Raw genomic sequence first — 23,363 nt, forward strand, 5'->3', positions numbered from 1 at the left:
AGGCATTCAGACAGTTCCTCTAAATCAAAAATTATTGAAGCAAAATGCAATATATCCTTGAAAGATAAAGAAAAAGATGAAAAAGAAAAAAAATTAGAACTTTGCAAGTCATCAACTTCCAAAAAACAGAGAAAATATTACCCATCATATAATATATTACCAAAATCCAAAAAAGAGAACACTTCAACCTTATCTATGGTTTCTATGTCTGAAAAGGATAAAAAATGTAATGAACTTCCTATTTCCAATAATGAAATTATAATAGTATCAGATAAAGAAAACAGACTTGAAAAATCACAAAACAATAGTTTTTCTGTGTCAAATGGAGAAAATATTTTACTTAACGAAAGAATTGACCAAAAAAACAATCCAAATAATCCTGTTTCACAATGTGAAAATGGCACTAAAATTCCTTTATTGTCCAGTCAGAAGTCTACAAATCATGTTTTTTTCCTTTCGTCAGATAGTGAAGATGATAATAAAATTGCATCCCACAAGAAAGTCAATATGGCCACTACTCCAGTTGAGCAAAATTATATGGTGAGTAGCACTGCCAGTGACAAATTGTTATCACAGTTGGATGTCATTAATTTTGAGGAACAGGCTACAGAATCTAATGAGAAATTAAAGAAACTTTCACAGATTTTGGAGAAATCTACTATTCCTGTAAGTGCTTGTAATAAAGAACTCCTCAACAGACTTGTAAACTGTCCTCGAAATAGAAAAGAACAAATGAGGCTAGAAAGATGGATAAAGGAACATGGAAGAAAAAAGAAAAAATTAACACTTCCACGGTTTAACATGCATCTAGCACCCTCAGAAACTGCAAAAGATGCAAGCACAGTTAAAAAAAACACCAATACATTTTTAAAGAGTGTGGTAACTGAAGTTATTGATAGTCTTCCAGAAGATTTAATACCATCACTTGTGGATGTTTTTAAAACTGAGAATGATGATAGTTGTGAAAAAGATAGTTCAGATTTAAATTTAATTTCTTCTGATTACTGTAGTGACAAAAAAAAAAGAACAAAAAGTGTTTCTAAATCAGCATTATTTGCCAAGAAACGCAAAAATAATGTCATTGTGGTGAAACACTCTAAATTTAAGGCCTTTGGCACAGTTAAGTCATCTCAAGACAATGGAAAAAAAAAGAATTCTAAATATCCTAAGAAGCTTGATTTAAAAAAGGTAAAAATATATAAAGAAAGGGAATTTTCAAGTAATACTTGTGGCAGAGATGAACTTGAAGATGTTCCAGATCATGGAGATATTGCAAATGCTACAACTGATCATTCAGTCAGTAAGAGTAATGCTTTAGTTACTCAGAACAGCCACATACCAAGTGTTGCAGAAGTGGAGCACAGTGAAAATGATTCAACAATAAAATTTAATGAATACCTAGGTTTCTCTGAATATAATTCTTCCATTGGAAAAGATGAAAAGGTATTTATTTTTGTGTGTATCTGTTTTTATGCATGTATAAAGAGAAAGTGTGGGTGGAAGTTCACCACTGTCACTTTTTGATTACAGCAGTTGTAATTTTTTAAAGTTATGATTAATATTTTAATAGGTTTATTATTATCAAGGAGTTTGCCGTAGCAGGACAGTGCTTGTCAGTTGCTGTACATTTATAATGTTCTAGATTTTAATCCCCTTAGTGAGATGAGTAGGTTATTGAGAGACCACTTTATGCAGAGTTGAGTTAGTAGGTCTTTTGTGAAAGTATAGGATTTTTTCATCCTACTAAGACTAAGTTAAAAATACAGTATCAGTTGTAATGATTGCTTCTCTGTATGATCAAATCATGTTACTATGGACTCACCATAGTAAAGTACCATTCACTATACGATATGTAATAAGTGCCGGTCATTGTGATCACTTTTGTGAATTGAATTTTAATTCTATTAAACAGTGATTCTAATAAGCGAAAAGAGGAGGAATGTTATCCACAGGCTATAAAAGTAAAGATATACATATTAAGCACAAATTTACACTTTATTACCTTACCAATTAAAAAATTAAATGATACGTGAAAATTGGAAGAATATTTTCCACAGATTGGGAAATAAAAATAAATAAATTTACTGTTATGTGCATAGCTTAATTAACATGTACTGTAATATGTACATACTAGCTAGTTGATATTTCTGTTCACTGACATTTTAGGAGGGGGGGGGGTTTAAAATTTAAAAAATAACAAAGAACACGGCATGCACAAATTGCAACTAACACTGATACGTGCAAGTGAAGTATGGAGTAATAAGTTAAGAAGCTTAAAAAATAGGAATAAAGAGAAGTTTCTGAAAATTTGTTTTTATAGGATTGAAGATTTCATGGAAGGGGAAACACGTTTCACCATAATAATGTAAAAACCCACATAATTCCAGCTGTCAATATTATTGCAAATTCAATAAGATCGAGTTTACTATCCGTTTGTAATAGATTGCACTAAACAGAAAAGCCCGATAAACTGGAAACTGCTAATTGTTTTTATTGTTTTATGATTGTAACCTTCAGAAATCTGACCAGACCACATGGTATGGTCGGAGACAATCGTAGGGTAATGTCAAGTGCTGCAATCTCCTGCCTCAGTTAAATGGCATGTTGTCCCAATTAAGCAAAGAAAACCCTGGCTATTTTCTCGATTTGGTTCAGTTCTTTATAAGATTTGCTCCAAATAAATGGAATGCACTGTACTTGCTTTCTGAGACTACCTTGTTTCCTTTACAGATCATTTGAAGGTTGCAAAAATTTTTTCTTTAAATAAATAAAATGAAAAAAAGAAAAGCCACTTCTGAAATAGCAGTAGATTCCATCAACTTGTCAATATATATTCATCACTTCCCTTGCATAGGAAAACTTATTTAGTGAGCAAAAAAGCTTAAACCTAATAAAACAATTAAATGCTAATTAAAAATAAATTCCCTAAAAAATGGGGAAGCAGTGCATTTATTTATGTTTAGCTGGCATTTAGTTTGATTACATTTTAGTAAATTTGGCTTGCACTAATCAGAGTTTCATAAGCGACTAGCATTAGCATTAGTAGAGGCATTTGATGCAAGAAAGCAAGGTTATGCAGCATCAGCCAAAAAAAAAAAAGAAATAAAATAAAATAAAATAAAATAAATTAAAAAAAAAAAAAAATAAATAACCACTTCCACTTCACCCCTCTGTTCGTTCGAAATACCTGTCCAGCTGAGCCTTAAACTTATTTAGGCTATCAACTTCCACGACAAGGGATGGAAGTCTGTTCCACCAACCAACCACCCGCTGGCTAAAGGCAAATTTCCGCACGTCTGTCCTACATCTGTCTTTCCTCAATTTGAATTTATGCCCTCTCAGGTGATTATTCCGAGCAAGAGGGAGAATCCCATCAGCATTGAGCATGCTCAAACCATTCAAGGCTTTATACACCTCTACCAGATCACCTCACTGTTGCCTAGTCTCCAGACACTGTAATTTGCAAAACTTAAGCCTTTCTTCGTAAGAGCACCCCTTTGTTCCATTCACTACTCTTGTTGCCCTTCTCTGTACTCGTTCCAGCAGCTATACATCCTTCTTGAAATGAGGCCTCCAGGCCTGTATACAGTACTCTAGGTGTGGTCTGACCATTGCCTTATACAAGGGAATAATCACCTCCTTATCCCTGCTAGAAAAATTCCTATATATCATTGACAGTACACCATGAGCTACTCTTTCAGTTGCCTGCACTGCTCAGAGAACTTCATATCTGCCTGCACAACCACCCCCAGGTCCTTTTCATTCTCTACCACTGTCAGTGTAGTACCACAGAGTTGATACGTTGCTCTGGGGTTGCTGTTTCCCATATGTAGTACTTTACATTTGTCAATGTTAAACTTCATTTGCCATCTCTCTGCCCATCTGCTCAACCTTTCCAGATCCTGTTGCAGCAGCATAGTGTCAGCAGTGTCCTTGACAACCCTGCCAACCTTCGTATCATCTGCAAACTTGGACATTAAGCTTGATATACCATCGTCAATTCATTTATAAATACAGAAAACAATAATGGACCCAATACTGAACCCTGAGGGAATCCACTAATAACATTAGTCCACGATGAGCAGTGTCCATTGATTACCACTCTCTGTCTTCTCCCCCTCAACCACCCCTTTATCTATAGCAGCAATTTGCCTCCAATGCCACACTGCTCCAATTTGTGCAGCAGTCTTCCATGTGCAACAGTATCAAAAGACTTTCTAAGATCCAAGTATATAATATCAAAGTTATTCCCTGCATCCAGTTCTTTTGTGACTGCATCATAATATCCAATCAAATTGGTCAGGCAAGATTTCCCCTTAACAAAACCATGCTGTGTCCGAGCTATAACTGAAGTCTTGTCTAGTTGATCCTGCAGTGCTTCTTTAACCAGTGCCTCCATTAATTTTCTGGGAACAGAAGTTAAACTCACAGGTTAAAATCACAGGACTAGCGAGGGAGACAGTGAATGCCTTGACAAGTTGTTTGGATCTGCTGTTAATGGCATTTAATTTAATTTTATTTTATTTTAAAAATTTTCATACCCTGCAAATTATTAGCTGCAAAGGCAACAAAATAGAGTAAACAAGCAAATGTATTTTTGTTGATCTTATCCAAAATATTCTTTCATAATTGGTGCAGGTGGTGTAAAATGTTTGTTGTATTTTCTCATAATGTATATGATTATTTCAGAAACTCTCAGTGATAATATATTATTGTTTGATTATAATAGCATAATTTATTTTGTTCTCCTTACTAACAAGGGGATAAATAACTTTCACAAATAGGTTTTTGGATCATATGTAATCTTGAGTGAATTTTTTCAAGAATTTGTAAGTTTGTAAAAATTTCCCATTTTTATTTTTTAATGATATTGATGAAGGCATATCTGGGCTTAATGTCCAAGTTTGCAGATGATATGAAGACTGGCATTGTGGTTAAGCTCAATGTTGATTAGCATCCTTCCTCTTGCTCAGACTATAAACATGAGGAGACATATATTCAAAATGAGGAAGGATGTGTGCAGGATAGATGTGAAAAATTTTCCTTTAGAGCAGGTAGTTGATTGTTGGCACTAACTTCCATCTATGTTGCAGAAGTGGGTAATTTAATAAATTCAGTGAATAACTAGGCAAATTATTTAGAGTTGATGTGCAGGTGATATGGATATGGGAAGTGTTTTTTTTTTTTTTTTTTTTTTTACTGTTACTGTATAAGGTCGCTTTATTGCCATCATTTTCCACTACTAATACTAATGAAGAAACTGTACATAAATGTTTTAAATATTAATCTTTTTCTGTTTTGACGTTATAGCTAAGATTAGAGCAGAATTATTGTAAAAAATAAAATCAATAAAAATTTTGTAAAAAAAAAAAAGTTACGAAAAATCATAAAAATTATTAAAAAATCATAAACTCATTATTTTTTCCTTTGTGGTAATATTCCTTATGTTTTTATATGTATTATGTGTTTATGTATTATTTATTTAAGTTTCATCACCTATTGGATTCAGATTCCAGATAGTTTCTTTAATTTGACTTGTGTGAGTCCACATTATCCCAGATGATGTTGTGAAGGGTATTGTAGGATCGTGGTACCTGCGTATGCCAATGAACTTTACAATAAAGATCTTATTTATCTTGTTGAAAGTATACATATATTCTCTTGCATAGATTTTCAAAACTGTTGTAAATATAAAAACAGTTAATATTATTTTTTAAACATGGTTGATAGATGGCAGGAAGTTTCTGTAGAATTTCAGGAGAATCAGTACACATGTAATTTGTATTTTTTTTTTTTTTTTTTTTTTATGAGAACCCCAAACACGAGAGGTATTATAACCTATAGTACTTAGTACCGTGCTTGGGTTGGAGGTTGAGAAGACGAAAGAAGATATTTGTTGATATTGGACTTGAACTTCTGTAGATTGTAATTTTCAGGAAATATGTATGAAGGAAGGTTGTTCCAGAAAACGGCAGTTGAATGAATAAATGAGGAAGATGAAAAGTTGGTTCTGTGGGTTTGAAGTTGGACAGTAAATGGATGTTGGCTGGTGGCGGCACGTGTTCGGACTGTTTTGAAAGAGAGAGCGGGAATTATAGAAGCCAATTCAGAAGAACAGTGCCCATGGAAGTATCTGTAGAAGAGGCATGCAGCAGAAACAGTGCGTCTATGAGAAAGCGAGTGGAGAGACTCTGTTAGAGATGAATCATTAATTAACCTAACTGCCCTCTTCTGAATGGAATCAAGAAGCCTGAGAGAGGTTTTGGGGGCACCACCCCAGATGTGGGAACAATATTCCATGGCAGGGCGGATTTGCGATTTATACAGAGTGAGCAGCTGTTTGGGAGAAAAGTAACGCCGAGAGCGAAAGAGAAAACCAAGTTTTTTAGATGCAGAGGAAGCAATATTTGTAATGTGCTTGTGCCAAGAGAGAGATTAGAAGTCAGGGTAATCCCCAAAAGAGATACATCATTTTGCCTAGAAATCGGAGTGTTACTAAAGATAAGCATAGGAGCAGAAGAATCCTTTTTGCGAGATATAAGACAAGATTGAGTTTTAAAAGGGTTGAAATCAACTAAGTTGTCTTTGCCCCACTGGAGAATTACCTGAAGATCGGCATTTAAGGAATTGGCAGCAGATTTTCGAGAACTTGAAGCTGATTGAGCTGGACAAGGTTTCTCAAAATGGAAAGTTGAATGCAATGTGCTATCATCGGCAAAACTATGGATAGGATTTCGAGTCAATGGAAGAAGGTCATTGATATACAAGAGGAAAAGAGTGGGGGAAAGAACTGAACCTTGGGGGACACCGGCATTAGTGGAGAAGTTAGAAGACAGAGAGCCATCTACCATCACCCTCAGTGAGCGATCAGAGAGAAAACTGGATAACCAATTACTAAAAACAGTTGGCAAACCATAAGATGGAAGCTTGTTTAGAAGACCTTTATGCCAAACACGATCAAAAGCCTTTGAGATGTCAAGAGCAACTACTTGTGTTTCACCGAACCTTTCCATTGAATTAGTCCATAAATGGGTAACATAAGCCAGAATATCACCAGTGGATCGACACTGACGGAATCCATACTGGCGATCGTTGATCAGACGGAAGGTTTCTAGATAGTTTAAGAGTTGGCGGTTAATTGATTTCTCCATTACTTTAGAAAGAGTAGAAGTAATTGCAATGGGACGATAATTGGATGGGAGGGATTTGTCACCCTTTTTTGGAACTGGCTGGATATGAGCAAATTTCCAAGCAGAAGGAAAAACACCTTTGGAATAAGAAAGTGAAAAAAGGCGGCAAAGAATAGGAGTAAGTTCAGGAGCACAGGTTTTGAGAACAAGTGGAGAAATACCATCAGGACCTGGAGCTTTCTTAGCATCAAGATTCATCAAAATCCTTCTGATATCCTTTTGACGGAAGACCACAGGAGGCATTGAATGGAGCGTGTTAGGAATGGTGGGAGGTGTTTTACCAAGATCATTAATACATGAGCTCAAAGAAAAATGGGATGCTAGCAGGTCAGCTTTATCCTTGGCTGAAGTCACAACAGAACCATCTGGTTTGGACAGAGGTGGGAGCAGAGATGGGCAAAAGTTGCGGCCAATAGCTTTGGCAAGAGACCAGAATGCTCGGCTACCATTAGGGCAAGAAGCAAGTTTTCTACTCTTAGCCTGTTGAAACTCTAGTTTGGACTGATTAATAACTGCTTTACAATTGTTGCGAGCTTTGGTGTAGGCAGAAAATGAAACTGAAGAATTAGAAACAAGCCAATTACGATATGCAACGTTCTTCTCTTGGACAGCCTTAGCACATTTATTGGAAAACCAAGGTTTAGATAAAGGACGAGATTTTAAAGTGGAGTGTGGGATAAAGGATTCCATTCCTGCAAGAATAATTTCACTGACACGATCTGAGCAAACGTTGACATCAGAAGTTTTGAAACAGTAATCAGACCAAGGAAAAGAAGAAAAGAAGTCTCGCAGGTCATCCCATTTTGCATTCTTGTAATGCCAAACAATACGAGGTTGGAAATAGCCATGAGATAAAGGTTCCATTGGAGAAGAGGCAATCACCAAGTTGTGATCTGAAGTGCCTAAAGGACCTCTCACTTCAACCTTGTACTTAGAAGGGTTGTTTGTGAGAAAAAGATCAAGCGTATTGGCTGTATGATTAGGATTGTCCGATATTCTTGTAGGTAAATGAACAATCTGTGCTAGGTCATTAGTAATTGCAAAAGCCTCAGCATCTCGACCTGCGGGGTCGGTGTGACTAGAAAACGGAAGCCAGCTGGAGTTGTGAACGTTAAAATCACCAAGGAAAATTACCTCACTGTTAGGAAAGTTGGACTGGAGAAAGTCAAGTTGCAAAGAGAGGAAGTCAAAGAGCTCCAAGTGATTAGTGGAGTTGGGAGAACGGTAGAGAAAACAGATGAATTTTACACAATGAGGTAGAGAGATTTTAAGCCAGAGAAGATCAAAGAGAGGAGATTCCAAATTGCCAAGTCTCTGACAGGGAATATCAGAACGGACATATGCACAAGTACCACCTTTGAGGCGAAAGGAATCATACAGCAAATAATTTGGACATCTGAGATGAGCAGTAGTTGAATCAACTGATAACTGAGATTCAGTCAGAAAAAGTACATGGGGTTTGGAAGACTGCAAGTGGAAATGGACATCGTTGAGATTAGAATTGAGACCACGTATATTTGTGAAATGAATTAGGAAGTCCTTGGGAGGTTTAGATCTTTTCGCAGATAAACTTGCTCTATTATTTTGACAATTCGTGGTGTATTCAATAGTAAGAAAAAGTGGGTGGGATATGCTGTATGAAGTAATGAAATTTTTGGATATGGCGTACATGTGGTAAGAATATACCCAGATCCTTGACATAACGTGGCCTCGTATATTTTGTATATGTATAATTATCAAAAAAAAATTATACAAGGAAGTGAGTTTAGTTATGATATTGGTTTGCTTCCCCTCTCCTTCAACCCATGTACTCCAGGCTAAATCATATACGAATGGCATATATTTCATATTATATATGAAATAATTTGCTGGTAATGCATTGCAAAATCCTTGAAAATTTGTGTAATTTATTCCATACTCCTTTGGTCCCTATGTGTGAGTGGAAATGATATGTTGATGACATGTTTACTATTGTAAAGAAGGGGAGAGAGGAAGATGTGGTCTCGTTTCTCAATGGTTTTTCCCCCTTTATAAAATTCACCTCGGAGGTAGAAATAGATGGTACTCTCCCATTTCTGGACATTATGGTATATAGGGAAGGCCCCAGACTTAGAACTAAGGTTTATAGGAAACCAATGTGTAGGGGCCAGTACACACATTATAGGATGGCACAGACTGCCCAACATAAAAATAGTGTGGCCAGAGCACTTTTGGGTAGGGTGAGGACACATTGCAGCACCTCTGAGGAGGGGGAGAAGGAAATTAGGCAAATAATGACGGATCTTATGAGGTGCGGTTACCCCCAGAGGGTCATTGATAAATACAATAGAGAGGAAGAGCCCAATTGGGTGGTTCCGCCTGTACCGCTTACCACAGTGTATGTTCCGGGCTTGTCGGATCGCATTGCGAGGATGCTTCGCGATTTTCAGACACGCTGTGTGTAGCTCCCGGGCCGGAGGTTGCACCCAGTAGTGTCACAGGTCAAAGACCCCATTACTAGGGATTCTAGTAGTGGGGTCGTATATGAGATCACATGCCCAGATTGTGGGGAATGTTACGTGGGGGAGACAGGACAGCGTCTCAAGGACCATCTGGGGGAACATTCAAGAGCGATACGGACCGCAGAGCTCAATAAATCCGCCATTGCCGAGCACTATTGGGAAAAACAACACCAGATCTCCCCCGACAACGCTGTCATCCTTGACTGGGCGCATAGATTCTGGGACCGCAAGTGGCTGGAAAGTCTGTGGATTGGATCCTCTGGCAACAATAGCATGAACAGAGACAGGGGAGTTAGGCTTCACCCCCTTTTTGAGGCGGTGGTTTTTGCTAGAGATAAACATTTTAGTTTTACACGTCCCCAGACCACTTCCGGTTCTGGTACAAGTGAAAGGAATACCGAGTATGCGCCTGGTCATCCACGTGTGCCGTGAACCTGGTACTTAAGGATGTGTCGCTTAAATTTTCATTATTGCTGAAGGAGGCAGACACCTCTGAAAGCTTTAATAGTATTTTAAATTTATATTTTAATGCATTTTAACTTATTTACTTATTTTATTTTATTTTATTTTTGTTGTAAATTAGTTTTTTGTAAATAATCATATTTTTGTAAATATTATTTTACAGTCTTTTGTATCATTTTATTTTATTTTATTTTACTATTAAATCAGTTATAAACGGTTGGTGTATATGTTTAAATTTGTGGTATGAATAATCCCAACCTTAGAGGCCTTATTGCAGATACAATCATACACCTTGCACTTAAAAATCTCGTCTTTTATCAAAACCTTTATTTTCCAATAAATGAACTAAGGCCATTCAAGATAAGTATGTTTCATATCGCAATTGGGTTCCATCCAATTCTCCAGGTTCATTTTCTGGGTACAACAAAACTCCCAACAACTGTAAAGCATTATTAATCAGTTCAAACTAGATTTTGAATAGGCTAAGAGTAGAAAACTTGCTTCTTCTCGAATCGATAGTTGAGAATTCTGGTGTCCTGGGGTGCAAAGTTGCATCCCAAAGATATGAGTTGAAACTTTTGACCATCTGCCCTCCTACCTCATTTAAAACCTGATAGTTCTATTGCCATCTCAGCTAAAGATAAAGCTGGCTTACTGGCATCTTATCTTTCTTCTGACCCTTGTATTTATGATCTTGGTAAACCACAGACTACCATTCCCAGTACACTCTACTCTCTGCTTCCATCAAAAGGTTAGAAGAATTTTGAATATTCTTGATTCTAAGAAAGCTCCAGGTCCTGATAGTATTTCCCCACTTTTTCTCAAAACCTGTGCCACTGTGCTTACTTCTGTTCTGTGTTGCCATTTTACACTTTCTTATTCCACTGGTGTTTTTCCTTCTGCTTGGAATATGGCTATATCCAGCCAGATCTTTTTAAGATCTGGCTGGATATGACCTTAAAAAAGGGTGAAAAAACCCTCCCATCCAATTATCATCCTATTGCATTCATTTCAATTCTTTGTAAAGTAATGGTGAGATCCATTAATCGGCAACTCCTGAACTATCTAGAAACCGTCCATCTAATCAGTGATTGCCAACATATGAGGGGTTCTCTTTTAATTTGCGGACTGGTGCAAGATCTTATCTTAATTGTTATCATCTGAATCTGCTGTGGATTTCTCCTTCTCGAAATACCCTTCCTTGAATTTTTCATATTTTCGCCACTTAAATTAAATGCTTCTGTCAAGCCATTTTTTGAAAGACTGTGAAGTACTTCCGTTGTGGCTCTGTGAGCATCATTGTCAGATGCAAAATGCTTGCCTTTCAAAACTTTCTTCAGACATGGAAACAGGAATAAATCATATGGGACTAAGTCTGATGAATAAGGGGGATGTGGCAGAACCTTGGCACCTATAGCAGTGATCACTGGCGGCACAACATTAGTTGTATGGAGTATGGTGCCTTGATGGAGAAACCACCTCACACTGGAAAGTTCTTGACGTTTCTCACAAATGGCATTTTGAAGTTTGACTCTGAGAACCTCAGAGTATTCTTCCTTATTCATAGTTGTTCCACGAGCCACAAAATGTGTAACAAGAATGTTTTTTTATGTCAAAAAACACAAGAACCATTTGTTTGTCAGCGGAACGAGAAGCTCGAAATTTCTTAGGTCTTGGTGAATCCAAATGCTTCATTTGACTGTTGTTGTTTTGTCTCTGGATCATAGTGAAAAATCTAAGTTTCATCAGAAGTCACTATTCGATTTAAGAAATTTTGACCATGCATTTCAAAATGATCAAGCATTTCTTTGCACAAGTCTACTCTTTGTTATTTTTGTTATGGAGCCAAATTGTGTGGAATCCAGCGAGCACAGATTCACGACATTTTCAGGTGATCTTTCGCAATATTGTGGGCACTACCATATGAAATGGACATTCTAAAAACTAATTCACAAAGTGTAATATCATCACCTGTATTTATCCTTTTTTTTTTCTTGGCTATTGCAATTTGCTCAGGTGTTGTTGAAGAGGAAGGCTGACCAGGTGTTGGGCCATCTGCAACAGACAGCCTTCACTGAATCATTTGTGCCATTTAAATATGGCCTTTCTACCAAGACACTCAATACCATGCAATACATTCATCTTTTTAACTGTTTCCGATGAATTTAAGCCCCTTCTGACACAATAACGAATCATATATCACTGCTCATTGTGTATGTCCAACATGATACTTGCTTTAAAAATGACTGTCAGTGATGCGCAGCTAAAAAAACTCTCTTCATGCAACACTAGCTCAACCAGTACTGGCACACAGAGTCTCCTCAGTAGCGATCCCTGATCACCTCTAGTGGTGGTGGTTATGGAAATTTCGTGAGATAAACATAAAATCTTGCACCAATCTGTGAATTAAATATCACCTCTCGTAGATTCCATCAATGTCAATCCACTGGTCTTATTCTATCCATCTGTGGACAAATTCAGTGGAAATGTTTAGTGAAACTCAAGCAGTTGCACTTGACATTTCAAAGGCTTTTCATCACATTTGTCATAAAAGCCTTCTAAATATGCTTCTATCTATGGATTGCCATCTGTTTCCTGTAATGGATATCCAGTTTTCTCTCTGACTATTCACTGCTAGCTCTGTCTTCTATCTTCTCCACTAATTCTTGTGTTCCCTGAGGTTCACTTCTTTCTCCCACCCTTTTCCTGTTATATTATTGACCCTCTTCCATTAACTTTCATCAGTAAAACTATGGATAGAGAAATCATATCCATAGTTTTACTGCTGTTAGTACATTGCATTCCACCTTCCAGTTTTAGAAACCTTGCCCTGCACAAGCAGCTTCAGCTTCTCAAATATCCACTACCAATTCCTTAAATGCCAGTCTCCAGATGATTCTCCACTTGGAAAAAGGTAACTTAGTTAATTTCAATCCTTCTGAACTCAGGACTGAGTTCAGAAGTCCTGTCTTAAAATCTTTTAAGACAGGACTGTCTTAAAAGATTTTTCTGCTCCTGTGCTTATTTTTGATGACAATCAGATTTCTAGACACGATCGCATATCTCTATTAAGGGTTATTCTAACTTCTAATCTCCCTTGCCATAAGCATTATCAAAAATATTGTATCCTTTGCATCTAAAAAATTAGGCTTTCTCTTTTATTCTCAGCATTACATTACTTCCAAATAGCTACACACTCTGTAGAAATCTCATCCACCCTGCCATGGAATACTGTTTCCATATCTGGGGCAGTTCCTCCATAACTTCTCTCAGGTTTATAGACACCATTAAAAGGAGGGCAGTTAGGTTAATTAATGACTCATGTCTTAAAAAGCCTCTCCACTCTCTGTCTCATAGAAATTCTGTTTCTGCTGCATGCCTTTTTTATAGATACTTCCATTGGCACTGTTCTGAATTGTTTCTGTAATTCTCACTCTCTCTCTCTCTCTTCCAAATATTCCGAACACATGCCTCAACTAGACAACAACATCCATTTACCCTCCAACTTTTAATTTCCAGAACCAGAACCAACTTCTCTTCTTCCCCATTTATCCCTTCAACTTCAACTCACGCATGGTATTAAGCACAATAGATTATACATTTCATGTTTGGGGTTTCATAAAAAGAAATGTACAATTGAAGCGGATCTCATTGCAGATGTAGCTGCATTTTAAATTTGTGATGAAGAAGAGAAACTTACTGTGGTTGAGCATAAGTTTCTTTGAAGGGCACCCATCAGAGATAAGAACTTGTATATCTGTTTTTTTTTTTTTTTTACCAAGTGCACCATAACTGTGAAAGTGAATCAACTGCTATCAATGTGCTTTCATAAATTTCTTTTAAAATACGTTCTATCATTGGAATAATGCTTTTTTACACATTATATTCAAGCATTATATCATATACATAGATACTGTACACATGTTTTTGATAAAAATCTCTCCTTTAATGCCCACTATTTATATGTTGCTAAAAAAATTCAAAAAGCAAAATGGTTAATCAAACAAGAAACAGCAGTGATTCAAGACAGAAAAACAGTCATTAAGCATGTTCAAAGATGCATCTTTCCCATTCTGTCCTATGCTTCCGAAATCTGGTCTGGTGCTCCTCAAGTAACCGTCAAGAAATTCCTTGCCCTAGAATATTGGGTTCTTAGATGGCTCAATAGTAAGCTTCGTTTTCCCCATACAATATCCAGGCAACAGCTTTATAAAAACCTAAAAACAAAGCCTCTGCAACAGATGATCAACGAGTCTGGAGTCATGCTTCTAGCAAAGTTAATCACCTCTGCATGCGATTCACCAAACTTAGCCAATATAATAGCTATCCCCAACAGGGAAAATTCAAGAAACCAGCAATTCAAATCCAACCTCTCCAGGCTAAAACAAATGGACAGAATGTTCCCCAATGCATCTCTTCACCTCATAAATCATCACAACATTGATTGCAACAGGTTAATCAACTCTGAAGCCTATAGGAGTTGGATCTCCGATAAAATGAAGAAAAATAATCCAACCCAGTAATTGCAACTGAAAGCCAAATGTCCTGTTCTGCAATTTTTTTAAATTCATAACTGTTCTGCAATTTTTAAATTCATAATTAAAATTCCTAGGCATTGTTAATATCTATATAAAATCTGCTATGTACATATACTTGATTATTTTATGTCATTCCCGTTGTATTTTTATCTGCCCCTAGCCATGTGCTGTGATGGGCTTGCTGTATTTGCAATAAATGAATATTTATTTATGTTATTATACACAGTTATTACTATATATATATAATATACAGATGATGCTTACTGTACTGTACAATTAATGCAAAATGTACAGTCTTCATTTTCTTGTTTAATACTGTAGTACATATGTAATAGTAGTAATGGCAAATGATGCAAGAACGCAAGCTTATATAGCATCAGCCAAAAAAACACAAAGTTCACTCATCCTTAACCTCCAAGAATTTGTCTAGTTCTCCCTTGAATTTATTTAACCCATCCAGTACCACAATAACAGACACAAGTTTGTTCCAGCAATCAACCACCCGCTGGTTGAAGGCAAACTTCCACACATCTATTCTGCAACTATTCTTCCTTAACTTGAATTTATGTCCCCTCATGTGTGTAGACTCAGCAAGTGTAAGAATACTGTTAAAATTTGGCTTACTCAATCCAGTCAATGCTTTAAACATCTCAATCAGATATTCTAAATTAGATTATATTATTTTGTATTAGTAGTACATGAAATGTGCAAACTTTGTTTTTTGTTACTTGCAAAAGTGTTAACATGCTTTTTGCACATACACCCTGGATAGAACATGCTATGTGGAAAACAGGCTGTTCTGAGACTGTTAATGTGTTTGCTCTGTTGTCGCATATAAGCATTGAGGAAGTACCTTGCTGTGCTTTCATGCATATAATTGTTATGATACAGTATGTAATGTATATAGGTGGTCATTCTTAAGCAGTTGACATATAAGTGCTGTAGAGGTAAAGGCACTTTAAATGAACCGCTTGATTCTGCCAGGTCACTGATTGAACTCCAGGCTATTAGCATCAACAATTAGCTTTTGTTTGTTCCAAACAATTAGCTAGCATCATTAGTTAGCATCAACAATTAGCTTTTGTTTAAACCAGAGTGTTAATTACACTCTGGTTTAAACAAATTTTTGTCCACGTGTTCTGCAACCATCCTTTTCCATTTTTGTCATTATTTTCCAAATATGTCATCATATGTATATCATCTGAGAAAGAATAAGGTTGCCATCAGCATTTATTTTACTCAACCCATTTAAAGCTATAAACACTTCATTCAGGTCTCCTTGGTGCCTATACTTTGTTTAGCAAAAGATGAAAATACATGTTAGCATTCTTTATATGAGTAAAACTGTTCACTTACAATTTGTGACTTAGGATGATACATAATAGCCAATCACAGAAAAAAATAGGAATATCACTGTCTGAAGTCAGCAATAGTACGGTTAACACAGTTGAAATTTGTGGCAGTATAGCTTCTGCTAATGTTAGTATATATGAGGGAAAATTTTGTATATTTAGAAGGAAGAGATACAGAAATTGAAATGAAAGTTTTATGGAATCAAACAGCCAAGATAATGGGAACTATTCTGTCAGCAATTTGGCATATAATTTCATGGGTAGAAGTATGCAAATAGAATAGCAAATATGTTTTTACCGCCTAAATCAAGATACGTTACTAGAAAAGTAACGTATTAAAAAGTAACAAACCACGATCAGGATGACTGTGCATAAAAGTGAAAGATAAGACCGTAAACCAGCCATTCCCAAACTGTGCGGAGGCCCAGGATATTTTAAATTTTCAAGGGAAATGCAGCGATACTTGACATCTGTCGGATATCACGTGAACTGCAAGCATGAGGTAGTTCACAGTTTCAACATTACTTATTAAGTTGTTTGGACCTAACTACTCAATAAACGGAACTGTCAGATATTTCTTTTGGCCTAGGGGCACTGAAAAAATTACTGAGACACTAAGATGCTGTGAACTGCGAAAGTTTGGAATCTTGTTGTAAACACTGATTTCTAAATACAGTTGACTTACTGCCTGAAATCCAATCTGAGTTCAATAGGAACAGGAAAACTCCTGTGTCTACATACATAGTAAAACTTCATCTTAAACCAGTAGATCTTTGTGGTCATGTCACAGCCCAACACTGAACCCTGGGGGACACCACTAATAACATTAGTCCACAAAGAGCTAAGTCCATTGATTACTCTGTCTTCTCCCACTCAACCATCCTTTTATCCATTGTAGCAATTTGCCGTTAATGCCATACTACTCCAATTTGTACAGTAGTCTTCCATGTGCAACAGTATCAAAAGCTTTCCTGAAATCCAAGTATATGATATCAAAATTATTCTGTGCATCCAGCTCCTTTGTGACCACATCATAGAATCCAATCAAATTGGTCAGACAAGACTTCCCCTTAACAAACCCATGCTGTGTCTGAATTATTACTGCAGTCTTGTCTAGATGATTCTACAATGCTTCTTTAACCAGTGACTCCATTATTTTTCCTGGAACAGAAGTCAAACTAACAGGTCTATAATTACTCGTGTCACATTTTGATCCCCCTTTGTGAATTGGAGATAGATTTGCATATCTCCAGGACATGGGTACTTCCCCTGAGTCCAAGGCTGCTCTCATAATTATGGCTAAGGGTTTGCTTACTTCCTTTGCCACCTCCTTTAATATAACTGGATAGATCCCACCACCCCAGGTGCCTTATGTTTAACTTCTACAATTTCTCCTCCACTTGGCTCTCAGTTATTACAAAATCATTTTGCTCCCTGTTACAGTTTGATAAACATCTAACCCTCTCCTTTCTGAATAACTCATCGTGTGAATGTAGATGCAGAATACTAATTTAGTTTGGCAGCTATCTAAGAATGATCATCTACAGTCAAAATATTGATATCAAGTGGACCAATCTGATTCATCCCTTTCCTTTTATTGTTTATATAAGTAAAGACATCTTTGCTGTTTTTCTTTGCATCATTTGCCAAAGATTTTCATAATCTGCCCTCACTTGCTTAACCTCCTTTGTGACTTGATTACAGACTAGCTTATATCTAACATAGCTTCTGTGTCACCTGATAATTTATATGCATCCCATGCATTTTCCTTCTCTGCCATGAGTCCCATTAGTTCATCTGACATCCATTTGGACCTAAACCTAGAAAAGCATTTCTTAGTTGGAACAAAAAGCCTAATAGCTTCCAAGATTACTTCCTCAAACATTTCCCATTTAGAATTTGCTGTTGGTAACATCATAAGTAGGTCCCGCTGCATAGAATTTAAAAAATCTCTGAGACCACTGACTACAGTGGTCTGAGAGATTTTTTACAAAGCAAAAACCCTTCCCTTTACCCTTGATGGTAGTTACATAAATAAGTAAATCTCACATTAGTACACTGTGATCACTGCTACCCAGTGGTCCCTTTATTTGTAAATTCTTAATGCACAGTAGTCTTTGAATCTAGTCATGAATGATCACTGCTGTTAATCAGATCAAGAGTGTTACCTCCTCTGGTTGTCTCTCTAATATGCTGCTGCAGACAACAATCATCCAATAAATCCTCAAAAGCCTTGCTAATGTGCAAGTGACCAAACTCAAGTTCTAGTCAATATCTGGGAAGTTAAAATCCCCCATTATAAAACACTCTGATTTACTGGCCCACTCTATTTCTCTGTATAATTAATTGTTCATTGTATTCATCAGAGTCATTAGGCCTATTACAAACAAACTCCTACCCTCATTTTTGCTTTCCCAGTGCTTATGTTACACTAAACTGACTCAACATTGCACTGTCCATCCATGTCAACTGGATGCACTTCCTTTGATTTTACATGTTTCTTAACTAACAGCATAACCCCTTCTCCCTTCCTATCCTTTCTGTACACACACACACACACACACACTGTACTCCCCAAATTCCAATTCTGCATTCCTAATATATGTGACACCACGTCTCTGATTTCTGAACAATATCTGCCTTTGATGTCTTGACAAGCACTTGAAATTCATCAGATTTAATTACTATACTTCTGTATTACTATACTATATTTCTATTAATATAATTGAAAACTTTATTTATTGACTTTGAGGGGGCTTTTGACACAGTATGGTGGGAGAGTGCCCTTGTGTCACTGCGCTTGGGAGGAAGTGACAACTTTACTTATAGAATCATCAGGTCCTACTTCCAAGACAGATCGATCAGAATTTGTGGAAAACACCTAGTGTGTTCAGCTACCGTTTCCATAGGATGTCCTCAGGGGTCGGTACTGGAGCCTCTCCTCTGGAACGCAGTCTTAGATCAGTGGATGACAAAATACCACGAGGAGGCTATGAGAATCGCTTATGCCGACGACTTAGTAATTGCTGTTGAGAGCCGTAATGCAAATTATATTAAATGATCTATTTGTATGGACCAAACTTAAGAAACTAAAAATATCACCAACAAAGACCAAATTTATGACCTTCAAAGCTCATTTTAACTATAATCGACATCCTAAGATCTTGCCTCTCAAATCCCATATGTATCCCAAAACAAATATTTAGGCAGCCTAATTAGAGGGGAACAGGTATCCTGTGTGTTATCAAACACTCAGCCTAAAACACTGATGGATCCAATATCTCTCTATTATGGAAGATTTAGGAGAAGTCCGGTTGGCCTGCCTCCCTAAAATCCACTCATGCACACCTTCTCGATGGTAAGCCCTGTTACGTCACTTAGGTGGCAACGAACGTGTAGAGTGGTTCTCTTCAAGATGCCTGGTCAGCGTGAAGAGGAAAAGACCAAACCCTCCAGCAATGAGAGCACAACAATACAAATGGCCCTCAGTCCCCAGCAGCTTTCACTCTCCCTCTTACGGCAGCGAGAGGATCAGAGTGGAAGCAGAGGGTGCTAAGAATCTCTGGGTACGACCAGGCTGCCATGCACGGAAATTGAACTTTGCCTGTTATAACGTACGATCACTCATTGGTGAAGACAGGATATTAGAGCTGGAAAAGGAATTAGAAAATGTGAATTGGAATATCATCGGTTTGGCTGAAACAAGAAGAAGAAATGAATCACTTATAAGTTTATCAAGTGGAAATCTGCTGTACACCAATGGAAACAGTGAAAGGAGTGAAGGTGGAGTTGGGTTTCTGGTCCATAAAGATTTTAAAAACAACATTTTGGAATTCAAAAGTACATCACCAAGGGTGTCAAGACTAATACTCAAGATTTCTAAGAGGTACAAGCTAAAGATTATATTGATTTATGCACCAACATCGAGCCGTGATGATGAAGAGGTTGAAGAAATGTACACTGAAATTGAGAGTCTTCTAGATGAGCAGAAAACCCACTACACTATTATTATGGGGGACTTCAATGCTAAGGTTGGAAAAAGGCAAAACAGCGCAGAAAGAGGAACTATAGGAAATTTTGGAATTGGTGAAAGAAATAAAAGAGGTGAAAGACTTGTGGAATTTGCAGAATCTCAAGGAATGTCAGTAATGAACACTTTTTTCAAGAAAAGGGTGAACAGAAAGTGGACATGGAAGAGTCCAAGTGGATTAACAACTAATGAAATCGACTTCATCCTCACTAACAGAAGATATATTGTGAATGATGTTACTGTCCTGAATAAGGTAAATGTTGGAAGTGATCACAGAATGGTAAGATGTACACTTGATATAGATGTAGGAAAGGAAAGGAAAAAACTGACTCGAGTAATAATACAAAGGTCTTTGAGATAACAGAGGAGGAGAAAAAGCAGTATGTACTGGAACTTAAGAACAAGTTTGAGCTTCTGCAGACTGCTCAGGACCAAGATATCGACGAGGAATATTACAACTTTCTGAAAGTGATAAAGCCCAAGAAACCTATAGGGAAACAGAAATCCAAAGAAGAAAAAATTAGTCAAGAAACACTTGTCATGATGAACCAAAGACGACAAATGAAGAGCAAGAAGGGAGAAAATTGAGTATACTGAGTTATGCAAAGCCATTAGAAAGAGACTCAGAGAGGACATAAGAAGATTTAACACAAGAAAAGTAGAACAAGCATTAAGGGAAAACAAAGGATTGAAATCAGCAGCCATGAGCAGTAATACAGAAAGACAAATGATACTGAAACTGAAGAATAGCGATGGTGTACTTATAAACAGCAGAGAAGGCATAATTCAAATAGCAGAAGACGACTATAGAGAATTATACAAGGAGCGAGGGAATGATACCAGCAGTGGGGAAGATGGATTGCAAAGTAGCGACACATACAACATACCCGATATTCTTCCTGATGAGGTAGAACATGCATTGAAGAAAATGAAGAATCGGAAAGCCCCGGGGGAAGATGAAGTTACTGTAGAGTTGTTAAAATTGGGAGGAAGAGACATAACACAAAAACTGGCAAGGCTCTTCACAAAGTGCATTAGAAAAGGTGTGATGCCTAAGCAGTGGAATAATGCAATCATAGTTTTGCTGCATAAGAAAGGAGATTAATCAGAAATTGGAAATTATAGACCAATTAGATTGTTATCCCATATCTACAAGTTGTTCACAAGGGTCATTACTAACAGATTAGAAAGAATACTTGATGAGAATCAACCGAAAGAGCAAGCTGGCTTTAGGACAGGATTCTCAACTATGGATCACCTTCACGTAATATCACAGCTAATGGAGAAATCAAATGAATATAAAACACCATTATGCCTGGCATTTGTGGATTATGAAAAGGCATTTGACTCCATACAGCATAAGGCAATGTTTGGGGCACTGTTAAGACAAGGCATAGATACTCCATATATTATGATTTTGAAGAAAATATATGAGAGTGCTACATCCTTTATTAGACTAGACAAAGACAGTAGGAAATTTAAAATCGAGAAAGGAGCCCGACAAGGAGACACAATATCTCCGAAGCTGTTTACTGCTGCCCTTGAGGAAGCTTTCAGAAGATTAGACTGGTCACAGAAAGGAGTCAATGTGAACGGAGAGTACCTAAACCATTTACGATTTGCAGATGACATTGTGGTCATAAGCCACGATCCCAAAGAATTAGAGGAAAATCTTAATCAGTTATGCACAGTTAGTAAGGATTTTGGACTAAAGATGAATATGGCTAAAACAAAAGTAATGATGAACAAGTATGCCACGGAAAGGGAAATAATGATTGAAGGAGCAGTAATTGAAAAGGTGGAGTCATATACTTATCTGGGACAAGTTATTAGCTGTAATAATGATAAATGGCTGGAAGTCAAGAGAAGAATAAATTTTGGATGGATAGCATTCAGGAAATATAGTCACATACTGAAGAGCAATATCCCAGTTTGTCTGAAACGTAAAATAATGAACCAATGTATACTCCCCACCATGACTTATGGAAGTGAAACTTGGGCACTCACCAAAAGAATGGAAGAGAAGCTAAGAACTACACAGCGAAGAATGGAACGAATTATATTGGGAATCAGACTGTTAGATAAGAAGAGAAACACATGGATTAGGCAGCAAACTCAAGTAAAGGACATTCTTATCAAAACTAAAGAACTAAAATGGTCTTGGGCAGGACACATAGCTAGAAGACATGATGACAGATGGACTAAGAAAATAACAGAATGGTACCCAAGAGGAGCTAGAAGAAAACCTGGAAGACAAAGGCGGAGATGGATAGATGAAATTCATGAGTTTTTGAGTAGTAAATGGATGGCCAGTGCTCAAAACAGAAGGAACTGGAAAGTTGCTGGAGAGGCCTTCATCCTGCAGTGGATTGAAAATGGCTGATGATGATGATGATGATGATGACTTTCCTTTATGTAAATTTAACCCTAATCAATACGGATCTAGAGGTGAGTAGAGTGGTACCTTGGTTTGCCAGCATAATTCATTCCAGAAACGTGCTTGTAATCCAAAGCACTCATATATCAAAGCGAATTTCCCCATAAGAAATAATGGAAACCCAGATGATTCGTTCCAAAACTCAAAAATATTCATATAAAAATGATTAATACAAAATACATATATACCTTTTTATATTTTTAATATTTAAATTTAATATACATAAAGCAATCGAGTTTATTAATTATTGGGTAGGACGACTTTCACTGTCACTAATGGAATCACTGCTATCTGTTGACTCTTTTTCTTTTTGTGCGACTTTACAAGGAACCTATCCAATGACGCTTGCTTTTGCCTCCTTTTGAGGATTTCACGGAAATATGACATTGCATTGTCGTTAAACAGATTCATTGCTCGCACTGCTGCAGCCTTACTCGGGTGGTGCTTTTCTAAAAAGTTTGCACCGTTTCCCACATTTTACACACCTCCCTAATCTCATTTGAAGAGAGGGATGTCTCCGTTTTTTTCTCCTCCTCAGTTGAGATCTCCTCCATAACCTCTTGCTGTTGCTCGCGATGCAGATCCATCAGTTCGTCGGTGGTAAACTCCTGGCCATGTTCCTCCACCAGCTCTTGAATGTCTTCTTTATTCACCTGCAGTCCCATGGTCTTCCCCAAGGACACAATTCATCGACAACTGGCAGCTCCTGTTCACGAGCAAACCCCTCGACACATCAGACGACAGTTTTCTCCAAGCAGAATTGAGGGTTCTCTTGGTGACCCCATCCCAGACTTTATCTTGAGGCAGTTTATGATGTGGAAATGATTTTTCCAAAACTCTTGGAGGGTAAGGT

At 37.1% G+C, this 23,363-nt stretch overlaps 1 protein-coding gene across 1 annotated transcript in view; it reads left to right on the plus strand.

Annotated features, from left to right (window-relative positions):
• Window positions 1-345: 345 nt before the first annotated feature.
• Window positions 346-23,363, plus strand: part of LOC150077095 (uncharacterized) — a 282,019-nt gene continuing 259,001 nt past the window's right edge. The window contains exon 1 of the mRNA XM_090386247.1: window positions 346-1,443. Coding sequence (XP_090242373.1) covers window positions 508-1,443 — 936 coding nt within the window. The 5' untranslated portion in view covers window positions 346-507. The remainder of the gene's footprint in view (window positions 1,444-23,363) is intronic.

Source organism: Mastigoproctus giganteus, chromosome 12 (assembly GCF_048544385.1).
Source record: "Mastigoproctus giganteus isolate SK-2022 chromosome 12, ASM4854438v1, whole genome shotgun sequence".
NCBI lineage: Eukaryota > Metazoa > Arthropoda > Arachnida > Uropygi > Thelyphonidae > Mastigoproctus > Mastigoproctus giganteus.